The sequence below is a fragment of the Puma concolor genome, chromosome A3, assembly GCF_028749965.1.
Source record: "Puma concolor isolate L17-30 chromosome A3, mPumCon1.1.hap2, whole genome shotgun sequence".
NCBI lineage: Eukaryota > Metazoa > Chordata > Mammalia > Carnivora > Felidae > Puma > Puma concolor.
In genome coordinates this window covers 85,901,687-85,925,307 of record NC_141669.1, presented here as the reverse complement: position 1 = coordinate 85,925,307, position 23,621 = coordinate 85,901,687, and the positions used below count along the sequence as shown (strand labels likewise).

The following is a 23,621-nucleotide window of genomic DNA, read 5'->3' as shown; positions in this document are numbered from 1 at the left end:
AAGTCCAAATCTTTGTTTTTGGTATTTCAGTGAATAGGCAGCTATATAAACAAAAATTCTAAGGACATCATCTTCAAATATAGAAATTAAGTGTCATTTAATACATAAATCTGGAATGCAGATTTAACTTTAATATCAACTTCCCCCCAAACAAAAAACTCACCTATTATTCTGACTCCTAAGTTGAATGATTAATGCTGAAATAGCAAACAAATTCCTAGCCTTTAAATATGCCTAAAAACACCAATGACAAGTGTCATGTTTTTCATTCAAATTTTTCATGTTATTTTTTTTAATGTTCATTTATTTTGAAGAGAGGGAGAGAGTATGAGCGGGGGAGGGGCAGAGAGAGAGGGAGACACAGAATCCGAAGCAGGCTCCAGGCTCTGAGCTGTCAGCACACAGACCAATGTGGGGCTCGAACCCAGGAACTGTGAGATCATGACCTGAGCCGAAGTCGGACGCTTAACTGACTGAGCCACCCAGGAGCCCCAAATTTTTCATATGTTTTAATGCAAGAGAAGAACTTACTTGGTTTTAGTTTTTTCTGAAAATAGACCTTTGGCTTGCAACTGATTCTGACGTTTTTCTACATCTAGTAGCTTTCCATATGCTTCCTGTGGCAAATAAAATATACACACTAAAATAAGAGACACAGTACATTATTTCTACTTCTTACCTTCCCTGTGAGCAGCCTTCATTTCAGAAGTGACCTCACATAATCTAGCTGCACAGCAAATAATACTGAAAGTGCTTTTTAATTATACTATTTCTCATTCAAACTAAAGGACAGTAACTTCAATGAGAATTCTGTATCACACGCAGTGCCACACTTTAACTGATTTTTAAATAACCCTGTAAGAAATTTACTCTGTAAAGAACTCTATATAAAAAAATTCCAGTGAAGTTGGTAAAAACAAAACAAAGCTATGAACTATCTTCCTTTAAGTTCCACGAGTAGGACCAAAAATTTTCCTTTAAAAAAAATCATAATTTATATAGCAATATGCACTTTAAACTTAGGGAATTAACCAATAAAAGTTATGGCATTTGTAGCTGAACTACTTCTCTAATATTCAATATTTACATAATATTTAAGTCCTCACCATGTTAGTCTGTATCTTAAAAAGTTTGCTACTACGTTTATTTTTCATTATTTGATTTCTTTCCATTAATTTACTTTCTAACAAAGACTGAGTATTATGTCACTTGTTAAATTATAATGCAAACGGGAAAAACTGCCATTTTGTTAGAACTTGTAAAAAGCAATAATCTGGCAATGAAGATTATCTAGAAAATACATTTTCCAAGAAATGAGTTGACAAAAGCAGAATCACGTAAATTGTCTCCCAGTTTTTTTGACTGAGCAAATTTAACTGAGGACTCACATCCACTATGCGTGTACTCATTTATAATTTTTAAAAATTTTTTTAAATGTTTTACTTATTTTTGAGAGACAGAGTATGAGTGGGGGAAGGGCAGAGAGAGAGGGAGACACAGAATCTGAGGCAGGTTCCAGGCTCCAAGCCACCAGCACAGAGCCTGACACGGGGCTCGAACTCCTGAACCACGCGATCATGACCTGAGCCAAAGTCGGACGCTTACCCAACTGAAGCACCCAGGCACCCCCATGCATTTATAATTTACCATCATCTACCATACGGATACCCAATGAGTAGACATTTTCAAAGCATGAGATGGACATGACATGACTTTTATTTTCTTGCTGAGAATGACCCCTTCCAATATCATTAGCTAATGTCAGGTAATGAAGACACAGCTTATTACCAATGGATATGTCCATTCATATCTCAGTCCTGAGAATTCCAAATTTGTGAGATGCGACTTTTTTTTTTTAATTTTTTTTTTAACGTTTATTTATTTTTGAGACAGAGAGAGACAGAGCATGAACGGGGGAGGGTCAGAGAGTGGGAGACACAGAATCCGAAACAGGCTCCAGGCTCCGAGCTGTCAGCACAGAGCCCGACGCGGGGCTCGAACTCACGGACCGTGAGATCATGACCTGAGCCGAAGTCAGCTGCCCAACCGACTGAGCCACCCAGGCGCCCCTGTGAGATGCGACTTCTTACACACACACACACACACACACACACACACACACACACACACACACAATCACAAGGTTGTTGACAGAGTCTGTTCTAGGAAAAGGGTACGTGTCCCTTTGCCCTGGTCTGTGTATGTACTGGTGTGTACATTAACAGTGTACGTATCTCAAACAGAGTGAAACCATCGCTGGGTCAGTAATTCAAAGGTAAATTCCCAGGGAAGACGCAGCAGCACACAAGCCTAGCACTGGTTAGAAATACAACCTCTCAGGTCCCAGCCCGTACTTTCAGATGAGGAACGTCTGAGGGGGCGCCCAGCGACCTGTTTTAATGATGAGCCCAAGTGATATACACTGCAGTTTGGATGTGAACGCTAGAAGTACCAAGAGTCTAGTTCAACACAATACAGCGAAGGGACAAAATCAGTTAATCGTACTCTAGTGTGCACATTAAGTGTAACAATGTCTACAACTACATCCGAAGTACAAATGTATCACCTGTAGCGGCACAACTACAGCGGTCTACCCCAAAGAAAGCAAAGGCAAATGTGAACCACCCACGTGTAGCATGTGTGCCTGCTACTCAACTTAAAACAAAAGTTTACCACTTCTCTCGCAAGAATTATGGTGAAGCCTCATTTGACTGTGCTGCAGGTGCTTTTAACTCACTTTAAAAGGCTAAGATACTGGGTTGTGACCCCAGCTGGATGCCACCATATCAGAATCATTTCTGTGCAACTGTTTCTAGAAAGTAATTCTCAAGTGCTCTGAACAGGTCAAATAAAGGAACAGGTAAACCAAAGGAAGAAACGACAACCTACAAAACGAATCCTGCCCCACTTGTACGAAGCAGAACAGACACGGTGCCGAGAGCACCTCACCGTGCACCTGGCATGAACCCGTCAGCAGGCAGGACATCAGCCATGCTGCCGCACCTTGGCGTCTGGGAAAGGGATGGCGCCAGTCTCTCTGGTCTGCTCCAGAGTCTGGAGATTCTGAGAATATGTAAGTCAGACACGTTGTATCTTTCAAACACAGCTAAAAAAGTTGTCCAAGAGAACACCAACAATAGTAATAACGATGCCCTCCCCTGCTGGTAAGGCTCTTTTGTTATTTTCTGTAATAACTAAGGCAATAATAATAATAATAGGCCTGCCTCATAGTCAAATTTTTTTTTTTAACTTTTTACTTATTTTTGAGACAGAGAGAGACAGAGCATGAACGGGGAAGGGGCAGAGAGAGAGGGAGACACAGAATCCGAAGCAGGCTCCAGGCTCTGAGCCATCAGCCCAGAGCCCGACGCGGGGCTCGAACTCACGGACGGCGAGATCGTGACCTGAGCTGAAGTCGGACGCCCAACCCACTGAGCCACCCAGGCGCCCCCTCATAGTCAAATTTCAAGTCAGTGTGTAGGCTGCTAAAGTCACCACCATTTTCCAGTGACTCTGGGCCAATTTTTAGGCCCATACTCTTCTTCCCATTTTTTTTCACTATACTATTATTACCTTCCAGGGTTATATTTAGCTCCATAATAATTTGTTAAGGGGCGCCTGGGTGGCGCAGTCGGTTAAGCGTCCGACTTCAGCCAGGTCACGATCTCTTGGTCCGTGAGTTCGAGCCCCGCGTCAGGCTCTGGGCTGATGGCTCAGAGCCTGGAGCCTGTTTCCGATTCTGTGTCTCCCTCTCTCTCTGCCCCTCCCCCGTTCATGCTCTGTCTCTCTCTGTCCCAAAAATAAATAAATGTTGAAAAAAAATAAAAAAAAATAATAATAATTTGTTAAATAGTCCAAGTGAAATAATCAGAAAAAAAACTGTGTAATATGAAAAAAACACCCATGAAAAGTACATGCCAAATTTCAAACACGGTACATTCTATTCATTTAGGGCAGATGCTTATACTTTGATGGTTGTAACCCATCGATTTACACGATTCTCATTACACCACCCCATGTACTTCTTCAAACAGGAAAACACACGTCAAGTACTTAGCACAGTGCTTGACCTGTAGTAACGGTCAAGAAGTGACAGCGGGGGGCCGGCGGGGGGGGGGGAGGTGTGGCATTCAAGAGTCTAACAATCGAAACAGTTTTACCGGTGTACCATTTCTATTTATTCTTTCTCTTCTCTATATAATAAAACCGCTCTTGAGATTCTATCTTGGTTAGTTAGAGACAACAGTTCTCTGGAAAGTAGATTGTATAGCTTCAACTCCCTGAAGAGATGTGTACTAACGTGTATCTAAAAATCCTTGAGGGTATAAAATATGCCAGGAACTGTCAACATCACAGATCATCACTGGTAGCTTCTGGTATATTGTTAAGTTTCCACTTAATTTTTAAAGGACACTAGAGAATCAGAGTGACCCCACCTACACTAAGTTTATATACTGTATTTAATAGTATAATTTTCAAATATGACAGGAATAACCCAGATGTGAAATGCTGAATCATTAATCACAGCTATGATTAATATTTCATAAAATCAAAGCAAGCCTATCCACCCCTCGTGTCATCAGATTTCCATAATGTATGAGTCAAATTTAGAAGGTGCCTAATTTGAAAATACCAGATGCTCAGGTTGCAGAAAAAGGATACTTAAACCAAGCCCTCCCCGAGCATAAGCAATATGATTTTTAGTATCCTTCTAAAATCTGTTTTGGCTGTATTAATCATGTAGAAATTCCAATTTTAGGCAAGGTAAACAAATAAAAATTTCTCGTGGGGGTGGTATAGGAAGTCAACTGTATTTTGATACCCAAAACATACAATAATAAACTAATAGTAATTACCATCTTAGATACTAGTTAAATAACAGAAAAGTAACCGACTTAAAATATGTTGTTTAAAAAAAAAACCCACAGAGAATTCAATTCCCTAACTAGCAATCTTCTCAATTTTTTGGCTACTGGCATATACAAAATGAAATGAAACAAACATAATATATAATTCATTTGTCACAGTTACTGCTATTTACCTAATATTCCAGGTGACATACTACCCTAGACCCTTGCTATCACTCTGTTAACACAATAGAGCTACAGAGTCTTAAAAGAGCATGCAGAGATCATGTCAGCACCAATCTGGAGCTTTTTAAAAATCAGCACTTGGCATAGTTTTAAAGGAGTTCTTTCATCATACCTCACTGTGAGAAGGATCACTATTTTAACTCCATTTTTTTTTTTTTTAAATTTTTTTTTCAACGTTTTTATTTATTTATGGGACAGACAGAGACAGAGCATGAACGGGGGAGGGGCAGAGAGAGAGGGAGACACAGAATCGGAAACAGGCTCCAGGCTCCGAGCCATCAGCCCAGAGCCTGACGCGGGGCTCGAACTCACGGACCGTGAAATCGTGACCTGGCTGAAGTCGGACGCTTAACCGACTGCGCCACCCAGGCGCCCCTTAACTCCATTTTTAACGATAAGGACACTATATCAAAAATTTTAAATTTTTTTTTTTCAACGTTTATTTATTTTTGGGACAGAGAGAGACAGAGCATGAACGGGGAAGGGGCAGAGAGAGAGGGAGACACAGAATCGGAAACAGGCTCCAGGCTCTGAGCCATCAGCCCAGAGCCTGATGCGGGGCTCGAACTCATGGACTGCGAGATCGTGACCTGGCTGAAGTCGGACGCTTAACCGACTGCGCCACCCAGGCGCCCCTATATCAAAAATTTTAAATATTCACCACAGGGTTACAAAGAAGACGTAAACGACGTGAGAATTTTGTCATACTAAGTCCCCAGGACTTTGGCTTATTGGGAGTCTGGAATCTTCACATAATGAAGCCGCATGCTTCTGGGGCTGCTGTTCTCGCGCTTTATGAACACAGAAGGTTACTGAAGTCATTTAAAATAAACCAGAGAATTTCTAAATAAGTCAGCCTTCCTTCAAAAGGCAAATGAATCCCATTTATGCATAAGTTATCAGGATTAGAATTACTTGGTTTTCTTTCAAATTTTAACCTTTTGTTTTTTTTTTTTCACTTCAGCAGAATAGTTTAAATACATAATGATCTACTTATTCCTTAGTTTCATACTTTTTTGGGTACAAATTCCCTATGTGGCCACGTAATTCCTTCAATTTATAGAAATACTTTGAAAATCATCCATTGTTTACTGCAAACTAGTCCTGAACGTGAGGTTTCTATAAGATGCGCAATTCCCAGAGCCGTTTTTAGAGATGCACAATCGTATCTTAAAAATTGGGGTGAGGGGGCTCCTGTCAAAGTTCAAGCAAATGCCTAATGTATCTGACACCTGTTTGCAACATCAGTGCCACCTTTCCCAAGTACTGGTCTCATGGGGCGTTAACAGGTGTTGTGGGTAGGAAGGGTTCCGTGACCCATTGTTTGAGCAGCAGTGGGTCACTGCAACAGGTTTCTTTACCGAAGGACTTTATCGTGCTGTCGCATAGCTCCTTGTTAGAGCTCCCCAGGGTGCAATACACAGCACTGCCAAACTCACTCAGTTTCAGAACCTTTCTCATGACAAATAGTTGATAATTTGTGTTTCTCAACAACCACTTTGGGAAAGACTGCAGAAGACACGCCTGGACTTAACGAATCATCTTTTACAGAGGGTTCCCACTCCAGAGTCAAATAATCACCTCCCGTAATGAAATTTAAATAGTTTTCAACTCACTTTTAGTGAGCGAACTTAAAATTTTTCAAAAGCGTGTGTCTGCATTAACGAGTGACCCGGAATTCACATTTCCCTACAATTAAAGGCCCTGCCCAAACTCGACCATGACTGTCCAGGCTGCAGGTGCAGTTGTCTTGCTCATGGGTCCAGCCTTCTTTGCCACCAGCACGGTCGGCCTGGCCAGGCTCCGGCTGCTGTGAACAAGGGGTACGTACGTAGCCCCGGCAGGCTGGCCGACCCAAAGGCAGACCGCCCTTCCGGCCCGTCCCTTAACTATGTACACACGGTCCTCCTCATCTAGCCCTCAGCTACTCCCAGCTCAGTCGGTCCACGGTACAGCATTTTCTTTTCTGCACAAACACGTGTATTCTCTTTAAAAACTCTTCCCTTTCCTTTACACTTGGGCTTGGCTGTTTCAGGAAAGTTCTCTCATTCTCCCTTTGCTTCCTCCTGCTGCGGCTGAAACCCTAAACTGAAACTCTAAATCATGTCTGAAAAGCATACAAGTGCTACTCGTCACATGGCTATTAAGGAAATGGAAAGCCATCCATTTTGGGTGAAAAAAGACAGATGAGCCAGTGCCAAGCAAGCGTGGAGCTCCCTTTTCAGTACTCAACCATCCTTGGAGAAACTCCCTGAGTGTCTTATTTCTTCTTCCTTAAACCACTTTTTACTGCTTAAGACACGACCTGTTTGTACTGTTCTATACTTTTTACATTACATAGGTACACCTTATTCACTACTGGGTAAAAGAAGTGTTTTTTTTTTATTGACTTTCCCAGGAGCCTGAGGACATACATTGTCTCCGTAGGAAAAAGGGAGTTCCAACGAAGGGGGTAACATCCTTTAGAACGTAAAACACATCTACGAAGTCTGAGACTGCCACGGATCGGCACGTTTCCTCCACTTTACGCTTTCCTATCATGCTTCACTTCTGGGAACAATAAATTGCTTTCTTCTCGTCCTCATCTTCCCTCAAAATCCTCCCGCTTCTCCACAAAGCCCGGATGGACTAATGATAGGCCAGTGGGAGACAGTGTTCACTAAAGCATTATATGTTCTCCCTCACCGTAAGCCACACCAGGACTCTCTCGTATTAGCCGCTGTAAGGTAATAGATAAGCTCCATACACATACAAACGGCGACCAAATACTCAAAAGAGGAACCGGCATTATTACAGACGATAAAAAGGTTAACTGATGTCAGAAAGGTCTCCTGGCAGAACTGCATACAGGATCTAGATCTGTGGGGGGTTTTTTTGAGTTCTGTTTCTGCTTTGACTGCCATGCCTCACACAATTACAGTTGGCCAAGGATGAAAACCGAGACTGGCTCAGGGTCTTTTTACCTGGTCACGTGGTAAGAAATTACACCAAAGGGACACGGTAACAACGACGATACATTTCCAAGTGTTTAGTGCCTGCCTCGGTCTCTGGGGGCCAAGTCCTCGCTGCGTGGGACAGCAGCACGGGGCTCGCTCTCCCACAGAATGGAACACCATCCACCCCCCTCCAAGAGAAGGCAGAACAAAGGAGCCGGCAAACACACGAAGCGGCTTCAAGTTGGAACCTTTTACTTCATACCCAGTGCGGCCTTCCCCCACAGAACCACTTCTGTAAAGTGGCCAGTCAGTGAGTATTCATTCAGTCACGTACTGTTTCGAAGCAACAAAGGGTATCTGGCATGATCTGGAAAACGAGGCTGGTAGGACTGCAGTTGTGAATTCATAATAAAACTGGCCACACATGACGCTGAAGTGACTGGCGTATGTTTAGGAAAGCATTTATCCTTTCTTCCCTACAGAAGTTCACCTTAAAATTCCATTCGAGAAAGTTTGGGAGATACAAGGTTTTACTAATTATCTGAACTAAACGCTCAAGTTAAGCCCGAAGATCTGTGATTCGCGGGTGTAAGCGAAGCCCCACGCTGCGAGGGGAGTCAAAACCCCCGACGAAATAAACCGGACCGAACTACTGAATTTAACTGACACAGAAAAGCCCAAAGAACTCTGCTCTCTGCGACACAAACTGTATTACTCAAAAAGAAAAACAACAACAACAACAAAAAAAAAAACAAGCAAAAAAACACGTTTATTAATGTAATTCGACCTTTGAGTCAGACTATGGTAGTGTTTCATCTACGGAGAAACCGACCGGTTTCTGGAGCGGTACCTTTCCAAAACACACACGGCAGCCAAAATAAAAGTTGGGCCTCTTTTGCAATGTGTAATTTCTTCATTATGATGGAACGCAACAAAATATCTTGCCCTTGGGTCGCTCAGTTTCAGCCCAAACAAATGCAAATGGCTTGTCAGATGACAGCTGTTTGATAAGGCTCCTCTACAAGACCTGCATGCTTTACTTTTTTCCGTGAAACTTGGGATGAAAGGCAGAAGGCAGGAAGAGAATTAATGTAGCATACAGTCTAAAGGCAATGCTACAACCGTGATTAAGTAGAAAAGTTAAAAGGCACAGATTTTCCACAGCTTCGCTGCGTGCAACCCATCCGTGTAACAAGTTGACAGGCCGAGCGCGTCAGCTCCATCATCCCCTCCGACAGCTAAAACGCGGCACCGCATCCCTTTTCAGAGAAAATTTGCGTCTGCACCATGAAGCGTTGTACATTATTTCTTAGCACTGCAGGGGGCTCAAGTCCATATGGAACCTTCACAAATATTACCACAGATCAAACCAGCGGCGTTGGGAGGCAGATTTGACATACCTATTTAAATGAACAGCAGGGGTCCTCGGGCAGCCTCCGGCGGCGCGGAGGAGCTCGGCGGAGCGCCAGCCGCTGCTCCATTACTCAGCAAAGACACCCTCTACATTTATCATTCATTTCATTTCTGCCAGGGCAAGAAGCTCATTTGCCCAAGGTCAACAAAGAGCGAAAAGAAGGTTTTCTTTTTTTTTTCTTTTTCCCCAAGAAATAAATGTACCTGACAAGGGGGAATTTTTGTCCTGTGGGTTTGTGGCGCACAAATAAACACCGGGGCGTCCTGAAACAGCAGAGTGAATGTGTGCCTGGGAGTCAAGCAACCTGAAATCTGACGGGGGACGGGGGAAGCCCGGTGAATGTTTTCGCAACTTTTAAAAATGACATAATGAAGAAAATAAAACTTGACATCGTGTTCTTACGGTGAACGGGTTCTGCTGTTGAAAACTGGATATTAGCATCCAGGCCTTTCATTCGTGGTACCCTAGGGACTTCCCAAATCTGCCATCAGACACCTCTAGCTCTGAAACAAAATAAAAGCGGGTCCCAGTCCACTCAAATGCGGTTGCAAGTCAAAGTGTAATAAAATCATTTCTTAGGTCTTGTGGAGTCACAAATTCTAGATTCCTACACTGCCTTCGCTTCTGAAAAGCAAAAATTATGTATGAATAAACAAAACGCACAGACAACAATTGGACTCTCTCCCACGGTAAAGGCCTTACAGCCCCTGACAGCAGCATATACTTGTCCCCTTCCCTGCTTCGCCCTTTACCTTTGACGCACACTCGGGCCTTATTACTGAGCTGAGCACCTATCCCCTAAAATGATCTTAATTTGGAAGTAACAGCCTCTGAAGGTCAAACCACCCTGATATAAATTCTGTGATGTTTACCATTAGCAAAAATGAATTAATAAAATATAAAGCTTTTCAACACACTGCCTTACCTCTAGACGTCTTAGTTTTAGTTCAATATGAAACATACAAGGTAAGTTCTGAAGCTGACTAATCTCTGATATAATTAGTCACTTACCTTACAGTTCATATTATTAATCATAAATGTAATATACTTACGTGCATTAGTGAATAATACGACTGTTTGCCAGTATAGAAGAGAAAATGAAATGGACGGCCATCTTCTCCCCACTGGATTGCTAATGAAAAGCCAGATGGAAAAAAAATAAACAAAAATAAAAATATACACAGAGAGAGCCCAAAGAGCTGTATTTAACTGAAGGTAAGACAGGTCTATAATTCCGATTAACTTTTAAAATAACAAAACAGCATTAATATCTAGTATTTTAATACGTAGTTCAGCATGTTTAACATGTAAATATTCAGGATATTTAAAATTCCATATTCATTAACATAAAACAACGTTTATATCTGGTAACATATTCCTATATATTTCACCATGAGAATTTCTAGAACTTGTTTTAAATAAACACATATAAAATAGCCCAAATCTTCTTGTTAGAACAAAAACATTTAAGTTTGGCTGTAAATACAGTACGCCCCCATATTCCTTAAAAGGAAAACGGATAAAGTCAATGACATCGTACATTCAGGACATTAGGAAAAAGCACACTATAACAAAGGAAAACACTAAATGGATTTTTCCATGCCACATTATTTGTTCCAACTCTGTGGTGACATACCTCTGAGAGTTTAAACGTCTAAAACAGAAGGGGCCCCTGAAGGTGTTATGTGTAATTCCTTTTGAAATACAGATGGTCATTCACATCTAATAAACACCAAATAAACTGAGGAATGGAGTCACTGCACTACATAAACCAAACCTAACTCCACATCCTTTGCCCTTATTTCTACTGAGTTGTTTCTTGGTTAACCATTTGTGGGAACACCAATATGTTAAAGGTACACTCCTTTGTCCACTACATAAGTTGAAAACTCTTTTCTCCCAATCTGTCACCCACCTTTTAATTTGGTTTACAGGTCTTTCATAACCAGTAAGTTTAAAATGTATATATATGTGTGTCTATAGCATGTGTATATATAGCATGTGTGAAACATAGCACGTGTGACACAGTCACTTCCTCCATGGCACCATTTCTTGACTGTTTTTCACTATCACCTCTACTAAGAAGTCTTGTTAGACATTTCCCGCTCTAAATGCCTCTGTCTCCATGAAATTTCAATACCACAAATACACTGCATATTTGTTGATGTACATGGTGGCCCTCTGGAGGGCCATAAACATTGTAACAGCTCAGACTTTTCTCACCTCCTATGCACCCTTTTATGCCACCTCAGGGACAACATCACTCCTATTGAGCGAGCATGCTTCAAGGCTTTGGCTTCCTAAAAACTATTTTCCTATATTTTCTTCTGGAATTTTTATTTTTTTCATGTGCAGAAATTTCACCTCTATGAAATTTGTGTTCGTGAGGCAGAAATCCAAGTTATTACTTTGTCCAGCAAAGAGCCATTATCCCATTACTCTTCTGATACTATGCTTTGTTGAAATACCACCTGTACAATAAGTAGGATATTTTTGTCTTCTGAGGATAGCTGACATTACACATAGGCCACTTTAAGTGAACATACGTAAAATGAAGACCAAAATTTCTAATAAATTATGAAGGAAAGTCTTGATAGGGATTTCAGCTTGAAAAAGAAAACCAAATTCTTATTTGCCAATGGCTATGGATGAATTAAATACTTCTCCCACATCATTTTCATAGACTTCATGAAATCCTGCATGCATATCTTCCAAGATTTAGAACTTTACTCTGCAATCCGTTTTCACTGTATCGTTAAAGCATTCAAGTCAGAACGTGCCCTAGAAAGATAAAACTCATGGCTGCAGATACGACTCTACTGTAAAACTTGGAGGGGTTTCTGAATTGGGTCTCATTTCATGAGTGTGAGTGCGTGAGTATGTATGTGCGTGCATGTATATATATTTGATTTCATGATATTTCATTCAATCTAAAGATGTTCCAGATTTTAAGATGCCCTATCCTGTATGTTCTATAAAGAGAGAAGGAAAAAAAGCTGATCATCATAGTTTACGTTAATTGTAAAATGAGTCCCGTTGTCAAAGATCTTAAAATTGAAAAACTGTCTTGGAATTCACATCAACAAGCATGCTGACGCTGAGTCCTCTAATCTGGTCCACTGGTCTGTCTGTCGGAATACTGCACCACTACCCCACATGATTCAAAGAAGCCTTTGCTGCATTTTGATAGCTGGTAGGGTAAGTTTCCTTCATTATTCTTATTTCTTTTTAAATACTTCTCGCTGCTTCTTGCACATTTACTCTTTCGAATAAAGTTTCTGAGTTTCCCCCAAAAGTCCTACCAGGACTCTGATGAAAATTACGCTAATTAATACTTTGAAAAGAAGCAACCTTGCAATCTTTCCTTACAGGAATATGAAGTCTTTCTTCCCAGCTATTCAGATTTTCAATTATGATCTTGAAGCTGCATAATTTTCAACATGAATCTCTTGCATGTTTTTGTTAACCTGTGTCTGTGTTTAAGTTTTTGTTGTTCTGGACACTGCCCCCTCCCTCATTTAACTATGTTTTCTATAAAATTAACTTTACACAATATACTCTCCTTTCACTATTTTCTTAGACTTTTTGGTTTAGAATATTTCACAGCAACAGTGAGAGGAAGGTAGAGATTTCCCATATACTATCTTTGCCCCCACCTATGCATAGCCACCATCATTATAAACATCCCCCCCCACCCCCTGCCACTAGTGTGGTATTCTTGTTACAAGTGAACGTACTCTGTCTGGCCATAGTTTACATTAGGGTCATTCTTGGTGTTGTATACTCAGTGGGGTCTGGATCCACCAGTATAATATCATAGAGTAGTTTCAATGCCCTAAAAATCCTCTGTGCTCCACATACTCCTCTCAATCCCCGGCAACCACTGACCTTTTCATGGTCTCCATAGTTCAGCCTTTTCCAGAATGTCCTATACTTAGAATCATACGGTAGGTAGCCTTTTCAGTCTGGCTTCTTTCACTCAGTAATTTGCATTTAAGTCTCCTCAAGGCTTGACAGCACCTTTCTTTTCAAAAGTGCTGAATAATATTCCGTTGTCTGTACCTACCACAGTTTAATTATCCATACACATACCAAAGGACATCTCGGTTACTTCCGAGTTTGGGCAATTACAAATGCAGCTGCTTTAAACATCTGTATGCAGGTTTTTGTGTGGTCTTAAGTTTTCAAGCCTTCTGGATAAATACCAAAGAATACAAGTGCTGGGATCACAGGGAAAGAGGATGCTTAATTTTGTAAGAACCTGCCAAACTATATCTTTCAGGGTGGCTGTCCCATTTTTGCATTTCCACCAGTGAAGAATGAGAGCTCCTGCTGCTCAACATCCTTGGCATAATTTGATAATGTCAGTGTTCGGGTTTTGGCCATTCTAAAAGGTGTGTAGTGGTATCTTAGGGTTGCTTTAATTTGCATTTCGCTGATGCGAAGCATCTTTTTATATGCTTATTCGCCACGCATAGATCTTCTGTGGTATCTACTAAGAACTTAGGCTCAGATTTAAATTGGGTCATCAACAGTAAGAAATTACTGTTGAGTTGAAGAGTTCTCTGTGTATTTTAGGTAACTGTCCTTTATCAGATAGGTCTTTTCCAAATATTTTCTACAACCTCTTTGTGGCTTTTCATTCTCTTGACAGTGTCTTTCTCACAGCAGACAATTTTAATTTTAATGGAATCCAGCTTATCCTTTGGTGTTGTATATAAAAAGCCATGGCCAAACCCAAGGTCTTCTAGGATATTAATTACTGATTCAATTTTCTTAACTGACATAGGCCTATTCAAAGTGTCTACTTCCGGAGTAAGTTTTGGCAGATTGTATTTTTCAAGGAATCGGTCCGTTTCACATAGGTTATCCAGTTTGTAGGTATGGAGCTGTTCATAGTATTCCTTGATTATCCTTTGAATGTCCTGGTATCTGTAGTGGTATCCTCTCTTTCAGTTGTGGTATTTGTAATCTGTATCCTCGCTCCTTTCTTTTAGTTAGCCTGATTAGAGGCTCATCGATTTTACCGATAACATAAAACGGATGTATACAATCTATGATCAAAGAACCAGCTTTTGTTGATTTTCTCCACTGATTTCCTGTGTTCAACTTCAATGACTCCTGCTGTAATTTTTATCATTCTTTTTCCTTTACTTACTTTGGATTTAATTTGCTCTTTGTCTAGTTTCCTAAGATGGAAACTTAGATAAGTGATTTTAGATCTTCTTTTCTAACACATGCATTCGATGCTATAAATTTCCCTCTGAACATTTCTTTTACTCACTCCTCTCATACAGATTAAATATTAGAATTCTCTTGCCAGAGGCAAGGTTAAAGTTTACAGCTCTGGACTCTCTCAGTATATGTATATGTGTGTGTGTGTGTGTGTGTGTACATACACACACACACACACACATATATACACACACCTACTGAAATAGAACTGTCTGCGTGGTTTTTTTAAAAAACATGAGTGATATTAAGCTGTATTTACCCTACATACTTGCTATAGACTCTTTGTCTTCCCCTGCCCCCCAAAATTCATGTTGGAACCTAATCCTCAATGGGCTGGTATTTCAGTGTGGGGCTTTTGGGAGGTAATCAGGTCATAAGGGCAAAGCCCTCATAAATAGAATGAGGAGTGCCCTCACAGAAAGAACCCCAGAGATCCCTGGTCCTTTCACCATGTGAGGACATAGGGAAAGACAGTGGTCTATGAACCAGGAAGCAGGCCTTCACTAGAGTGAGATTTTGGATTTCCCAGCTTCTAGAACTGGGAGAAATAAATTTCTGTGATTTGTAAGCCACCTGGTATGTGGTAGCCTGAATGGACTAAGACAATACTACAGCATTTTCACTTGCTTTTCTCACCCAACAGTGTGCCTTATCTGTACTAACACAACTAGAACTACCTCTCTCGATCATCAGCATATTACTCCACAGTAGGATTCTCTGACAGTTTAGTTAGCTATCCTGAATTGGTGAACATTTAGATTGTTTCTAGTTTTTTGCTGACACGTAATACTTACAGCTTCCAATCTGATAAGGGATAATGGTTTCTTCTCATTGTTTTATAGAGCATGGTTTCTGATCTGATAGTTTCCTATGTTTACTGGTTGCTTGTATTTTCATTAATGAATCGCCTATTTTTCTCTTAAGCTGTTTTTAACTTTAAGAGTACTTATTCTAGATAACAGACCTCTGTCTTGTTTCAAATTTTCTCTAGTTTGTTGCTTTTTTTTTTTTTTTTAAGCTTATTTATTTTGAGGGGGTGGGGAAGAGCAAAAAGAGAGGAAGAGAGAGAATCCCAAGCAGGCTCCATGCTGTCAGGGCAGAACCCGATGTGGGGCTTGATCTAATAAACCGTGAGGTCATGACCTGAGCCCAAATCAAGAGTCTGACACTTAACTGAGCCACCTAGGCACTCTAGTTGCTTTTTAAATTTATAGTGTCTTTTTTCCAATTCAGAAGTTCTGAATTTTAAAACAGTTTATTGATCTCTCTCCTTTGCTTTTCTTGTGACTTACTGGTATAATCTTACCCATTATTTGATAGTTGTATGTTTATCCTTCAACTAGCCACTTTAATTCTATTCTAGAATCTAAATCTCTTAATTCATAATGAACTTTTTAAGTCTTGACCCAATTCTGTCATCTTACGGATACAATTTTTTTTTAATTCCGTTGAGTGGATTAAGAAATAGGACACTTCTGTCCACAGAAATGCAGACACCTATTTCCATCTATTTTTTAAAGACTGCTACAAAGTTAAAACAGAAAATGAGAATAATCCAAATGTTCAGCTCAAGAAATTTTGTGTCTATGAGCCCTCTTTGAAGAATCTACTAGAAAATGAACTCCATTCAACCAAGAGATGACAAAGGAAACTGTAGCAAAAGGAGTTATGGGCAGCTTTTAATAATTTAATTATAGATGTAAGATTAGAACAAAGATGAGTAAGAGGTATACAGAATAAAATGTTACCCGAACCAAAGGCAAAACAGAAGGAAAGGGTGAAATGCAACACTCTAAACTGAATTAAGTATCCTCAGACAAGCATTTGGGTTTACTGGAACATACCCTGAATCAAATCTTCGAAACATGGGATCATAATGGACAAAAAACTAAAAGAAATGAAACAACTTAATCAGAGAAGAAACAGAAGAAAAAGCTAAAATCATCAGAAATGTAGGGGCACCTGGGTGGCTCAGTCGGTTGAGCGTCCGACTTCGGCTCAGGTCATGATCTCACGGCTCGTGAGTTCAAGCCCTGTGTCAGTCTCTGTGCTGACAGCTCGGAGCCTGGAGCCTGCTTCGGATTCTGTGTCTCCCTCTCTCTCTCTGCCCCTAACCCACTCACATCCTGTCTCTGTCTCTCTCAAAAAATAAATAAAAATTAAAAAAAATTTTAAATCATCAGAAATGTAGACTGACTTATACGTTACTCAAAGAAGAATTAGATTAAAATATAATAAAGGACATTGGGGGAAAAAGTAGAAAAACAATCAAGAAAATGAAAAGGAGACAAAGGAAGAAGAGGAGTCAGACAGACAGACCACGACTGATGTGGGAAGCAACCAAAGAAGGAATAACATTTATATAATTGGAGACTCAAAGGACAAAAAGAAAAAATGGAACAGAACTAACATCTATAAAACTTTCTGGATGTAAAGGACCTGAATCTACATACTGAAAGAGCTCATCAGCAGCACAGTAAGCTAACCTTTACCAGTCAATTCAATGACATACTTTCATAAAGTTACTAAACAAAGATAAGGAATCTCTAGGACCACCAGGGGAAGAGGTTAAATGACTCCTAAGGAAAGATAACTAGACTGATATGAGATTTCTCAAGAACAACAGGCAAAGCAAAGCAACAACAGAGCAGCACTTTCAAGAAACTCAAGAAAAGAAAGCGTGAACCAAAGATTTTTCCCTCCAGCCTCGCTGTCCTTAAGTATCAAGGCTATAGGAAAACAATTTAAACACATAAGAGCTCTAGAATTTTTGTATCTATGAGCCCTCTTTGAAGAATCGACTAGAAAACGAACTCCTTTCAATGAAGAGATGACAAAGGAAACTTTAGCAAAAGGAGTTATGGGCAGCCTTTAATAATTTAATTATAGATGGAAGATTAGAACAAAGATGAGTAAGAAGTATACAGAAGAAAAGTATTTAAAAAAATAGAATACACACAGACACATATTTTTGTATGTGTACACATAGACATGAATTTATTTGTAATGTTGTAATTTGGTGTTTTTAAAACAGCTCCTGTCCACCAAAATACATACAGGCAGAGAAAAAAAAAATCGCAATTTATTTGTTACCAATGAGACCATCATGTTACTTACTAGATCATCCTTACGCTCCATTCCATACTGGTTTGTGTGGTTTTGACGACCTCGTCATCAACTGGCAGGATGCTCATATCATCTCTGCATGCTTAGCATTTCATCCTTCACCGATACTGCGGCATGTTTTTGTAACGGAGTATCATTTTCAAAAATTAGAATAATTGATAATTTGAATGTTTCCAATATTCAGATATTTAGATAATGATATTCTACTGTAAATCTAATGTAGTTTTTAAGTTTGTGGTTTTGTATTTTCTAAGTGGGCAGTCCTAACTTCTATAAATAATAATTGACTTATTCCTAATTTCGGTGCCTTTCTTAATCCTACTGCTTAAGCCTTTCAAAACAATACCGAGTACCAGGGGCAAGTGGAGACATACTTATTTCTGAACTTAAGGTAAAGGAATCCAATGATAGCTTTTTTTAATTTAATGTGTTTCTGTTTCTCAAACTGGGAAAGTTTCTGTTTACTTCCAGTTTAAGAGTTTCATCAAAAAATAAAATAAATGCTGGGGGTGCCTGGGTGGCTCAGTCAGTTAAGCATCCCACTCTTGGTTTCAGTTCAGGTCAGGACCTCACAGTGTGTGAAATCAAGCCTCGGGTCAGGCTCTGTGCTGACAGCAAGGAGCCTACTTGGGATTCTCTCTCTCTCTCTCTCTCTCTCTCTCTCTCTCTCTCTCTCTCTCTCTCTCTGCCCCTCTCCAGCTCATGCATGCACACATTCCTTCTCTGTCTCAAAATAAACATTAAAAAAACCCCAAAACGCTGAATTTTGTTAAATTACCTTTTTTTCATCTATGAAAATGTTTTTTCCCCTGACTCAAATAACACATTAATAAATTCCTAATATTAAGCCATCCTTATATTCCTGGGGATAAAAAGGTTCTGGCACATTTTTCATATAATGCTTTATTTGGTTTGCTATCATTTTATTTAGTGAGAACAGACTACAGGTATTTATGCGATTCGTGTCTAGATCTAATAATTGTGTGAGCCTTTAAAGTGACTCTGCAAGCTTTCGTTCTTTTTTTCTCCTCTGCAACATGTTAAAAAGTTCAAGCTTTAGCCAAGGTATGACAGACCTCATGGACAGAAGCTCTGGGCTTTGCTCCTCTCTGACTACCTGTGACTTCTCTAGCTTTGAGTCTAACCAGTATTCTCCTGATTAGGACAATTTGGGGAATCATATTTTTCTTTAAACTACCTGTGTGAGAGTCAGTGGGGTGCGGCAGTGTTTTGGAGCAACGACTGCTGGGGCCTGTGCACATCCTGCCTCAGTTGCTTCCTAGCTGTGTGTCCTTGGTGTTTCAATTCCTTCGTCTGTAAGATGAGGCACACGATGGTATCTACTTAACAAGACTGTTGTGAGGATTAGGAGGACATACCTACAAAGCACTAAGAGCTGGGCCTGACTTGCTCTATGTCTCCATAAATACTGGTCATTTTTATTACTTAGGATACTCTTCAAATTAGAATAAAGCTACCCCAAAACAATCTTACACTTTTTTTTTTTTTTAATTTTTTTTTTTCAAACGTTTTTTATTTATTTTTGGGACAGAGAGAGACAGAGCATGAACGGGGAGGGGCAGAGAGAGAGGGAGACACAGAATCGGAAACAGGCTCCAGGCTCTGAGCCATCAGCCCAGAGCCCGACGCGGGGCTCGAACTCACGGACCGCGAGATCGTGACCTGGCTGAAGTCGGACGCTTAACCGACTGCGCCACCCAGGCGCCCCAACAATCTTACACTTTAATAATACCCTCTGAATATTATTTTAAAATTTTAATACTGTCCTTTTATGTTTTCCTTTCTCCTTGACCAGACTTGCCAGAAGTTGATCAATTTTCAAAGAACCAGTTGGTTTTATTTATCCTACCTCTTCTTTCAAATTTCTTCATTCAATAGAGTTCTTTTCCTACATTCTTGAACTGAATACTTAGTTCATTTACTTCTAGTCTTTCTTAATGTCTGCCAAATACATGTTTGCCTCTGTATAACACCTGCCCATATCCCACTGGGTTTGCTATGAACCGTTCTCATTGTTCTACATTTCTAAATAATCTGTAATCTCAATTTGGATTTCCTCCTTAATCCAACAGTTTTATGGTTCTGTTGATTTTAAGTCAGAAAATCTAATCTATATAAATTCTTGGAATTTGTTAGATTTTTCTCTATGACCTATATAATTCTATTAATATTCCATTAGCATCCATACAGAAAAATGTATTCTTTGTACTTGTATGTGTAGCTATAAAATCATGCTGTGTTATTCAAATTCTTTAGAGCCTTAGTTAACAGCTTTTGCTATGAACATTTCAATGCTAAATGCTTGGTACAAAAAGGTTCATGGTCGTCAAAACCACTTAATGGATATTAGATCCTATCAATATAAATTAACATTCTTGTCTCATCGAACCATTCCCCGACCTCCTTGAATTCCATTTCATCTAGTATTAGGTGCTATTCCTTGAGCCTGTCACCAATCTGGTATATATCTTTGTTTTTTCCGATATTTTTATCACTTGCCTGTAACAGCAGAGCAGGATTTTTATGTTAACTCAATCTGGAAGCTTTCATCTTTTAATAAAGAGGTGGCACTTTCCAAACATCATAGTCTAGTCAAATCTAAATTTCCCTGGTATTTTTAAACATAAAAAAATCAGTTTGCCTATGTTTACAAAGTACAGCAAAACTGGTAGGTAGGTGGCAAAAGGAAATTTGCTAATTCTCAAGGAGTCCTGTTTAAATACAGTTAACTGCAGTGTAATAAAATCCTACTGCTACTGACACAGTTCCAAAATAACAAGCATTCTGCAGGGATCTCTAGAAGTTTCAGTGTTGCATTCCAAGTGATGTAATAACAAACTTTTAATACTGAGAAGCTGGTGAGATTTGAAAGAAACAGCCTCAGAGGGGCGGATGCGTAAGAGATGCAAAGAGTAGAGATACACAGAACAAAGAGAAGAAGACACGTAAGTGAGGAGCCTGTGAGGTTGAAAAATAGACAAGCCACTAAAAATAAGAAAAAAAAAAAATCAGTTACACATTTACAGAAACACCACTAGGTTTGGGTGTGTATGCCTTGTATATGCAGTTTTATTTCTAAAGTGAGCTGCATCTTTAAATTTGACCTGTACTTGTAACACAGCCTTCATGTATGATGTCTCCAAGAGCTATTAATTGAATTGGTGTTATAGTTTACAATCAACCATGTCAAAGAAATGAGAAAATATAAAAAGACAGAATGTATTTATAAAAAGACCCCTAATACTTGTAACGGGATTCAAAATACAAGTTCTCATTTCGAAGAGAGAAGGGAAGCAGCAGAATGAAAGAAGGCCTGGCTCTGCACACAGGTTAAGACTTAGCAGAAGTATCAAGGCAACGCAAATACATTTTTTATAGAAATATCTGCTCTCCTACCAATCTCTATTTAATCAGCTCTAATTAGATACTGAGTAATGAATGCTGCCTGCACATCGAGCATCTGCGGCTACTGGGCTCTTCTCTATCGGGCACATTTTTGCTGCTGAGTTACATGCTTACTAAGGGTCAGTTGTGTTCGTTCCCAAACCCGTTTATTACAATTGTACCTCCTTCTGTAGTTACCTGAGTTAAGTATTACATAAACGGATGAAATATGAGTGGAAACAGAAAAGACAGTTTTCGCATCTATGAAAATGAAGTTGAATGCTTTAGAAAAACTGAAAGGCAGGTTACCAAAAAACCAAGTTTGTCCATCTTCAGTGTGGTTAGAGAAAAAGTCTGCAGAAGTGAAGAAATATTTTGCACTCAGATTTCTTGGAAAGTCTAAGTTCTGTGCTCCACCGTGAGGAAACCAAACCTAAAACACTTTGATGATACGTCAACGACAGCAGGGTTATGCCAGAGAAACAGGGAGAAACAGATACCTACTCAAAGAAAAATACCCTCTAGGGTTATAGGAAAAGATTGATGAATAAATGTAAATTTATAGCAAGTGTTTTTAAGAAGTGATTTCTGGCTTTAGTACTTTTTAAATTAACTGACAACCAGTAAATACATGATTTCCTGGTTTGTATGTCTTCTTCAAGATGTAATTTTACACACTTAAAAAATAAAGAGAAAAGCTTAAAAGAAGCCAGAGAAAACAGAGGGCCAGGCAAGAATGATGGCTAACTGCTCATCAGAAACAATGCAAGACAAAAGACAATGGAATTATATCAATAAAGTAAGAAAAGATCAAAAGGGGGGGGGAGGATCTATATTCAGTGAAAATATGCTTCCAAAATGAACAAAAATTTTAAATTTTCAAGTAAAAAAAAAAAACTGCATTAGGCTTCAGCAGATCTGTTCCACACTCTTCCTCAAAAAAGCATATTAGAATGCAAACGGATTAGTATGACATTAGTATAGGCATGAACTCTAACCTGACCTGATTGTAATATAACTTACTTTAAGAAAACAGTTTGTAAATTGCAGTCATTTCTCATTAGGTATAAAATATCACTGGCTGACTTCACGATGGCCATGACACAGGAGCGCATCTCCACCATGTGCGAGCGGCTACAGATACGCAACGCAACACTGCAGTACAGGAAGAGCTGTTCATTCATTCTTGAGCCAACTTACCTCTCTGTTTTGGAAAAATCTGTTCAGGATGCTGTAAAATAAATTAAAGTGCATTAGATAAATTACTGTAACATAGAAACCGAAGTGAAATTTTTAAAAAATATTAAGATAACTACCTTCATTATTGGCCTGGCTTGCTTCTCAAACAAACCACTTGGAAAAAGGTAAGCAATAGCTCTCTGAAAAGACACACAAAGGTTCATTAACAGTTAATATAAACACAAGTGACTGAGTGCTTACTACATGCCAGATTGCAAAGTAAGAGTTTCATACACATTATCACATTATCTCATCTCATAATCTTTTCAATGGGATAGTAAAATCACCACATCCACATCCCCCCAAATAAAAATAATTTGTAACTATTAAACTGGTTATTAACAACTTTGAAACACGGAGGTGATACCGCAAACTTCTCTTTTTTGAAAGCAAACGAGAGGCACTCGTCTACAACCTCTGTGCTCAAGAGCACCCCTTCGAACTCCCCGCTGGCGGTGCAAATATCAAAGACTGAACAGCGAAAAGAGCAGGCTCTAAGTCTCATCCACCGTGACAGCCCCGACGTTTTCTGACACTCTTTGAACTCTTCCTAGAAGTTGTGAGAGGCTTTTAAGCTACATTTTTTCCAGCCAAGTTCTCCTAAATGTCTGTTTCTCAATGGGGATGCTACTGGCATTTTGAGTGGGACAGCTCTGGTGCAGGCAGCCCTCCCCTTCCCCTGGACTGCAGGTCACTCAGCACGCCAGCCCTTCTCCACAACCTATGCCAGTAACATCCCCGGTGCCTGTGACAAATCTCACCCCCACGTTTCCAAATGCCCCTCGCCTCCCCGTACGCCGCCACCTTGACAACTGCGTAAGCCATTCATTCCAGCGTCTTCTTCTCCAACACCGCTCCTCACAATGAAAAGCAAACCACGTGCATTGTCATTTCTGTTGAAGGGTGTCGGATGAGAAGTCTGTGGCCTTGGATCTTATTAGCTCTGTATCTGAACTCTAAATGAACTGGCAGCTCATGGAAACACAGTGCTGCTCTTCTAGAGAGGCTGTTCTCACGATGGGCCTCTCCGCCCACCCTCCCAGGAAATGTGCTAGACCAGATTCTGCCCCCGAAAGTAGGGGCCTGTAATTTGGGGCTTGTAAATTCCATTATATTAGGGAGCCCGTCTGTGACTCTGGGTCGAGCTTCATTCTCCCATTCGGCCTCTTGGCA

At 39.9% G+C, this 23,621-nt stretch overlaps 1 protein-coding gene across 1 annotated transcript in view; it reads right to left on the bottom strand.

Annotated features, from left to right (window-relative positions):
- Positions 1 to 23,621, bottom strand: part of MRPS9 (mitochondrial ribosomal protein S9) — a 67,370-nt gene that overhangs the window by 12,103 nt on the left and 31,646 nt on the right. Inside the window, exons 3-6 of the mRNA XM_086701445.1 lie at positions 22,526 to 22,588; positions 22,410 to 22,440; positions 10,496 to 10,575; positions 532 to 617 (exon numbers count right to left, since the gene is read on the bottom strand). Coding sequence (XP_086557571.1) covers positions 532 to 617; positions 10,496 to 10,575; positions 22,410 to 22,440; positions 22,526 to 22,588 — 260 coding nt within the window. The remainder of the gene's footprint in view (positions 1 to 531; positions 618 to 10,495; positions 10,576 to 22,409; positions 22,441 to 22,525; positions 22,589 to 23,621) is intronic.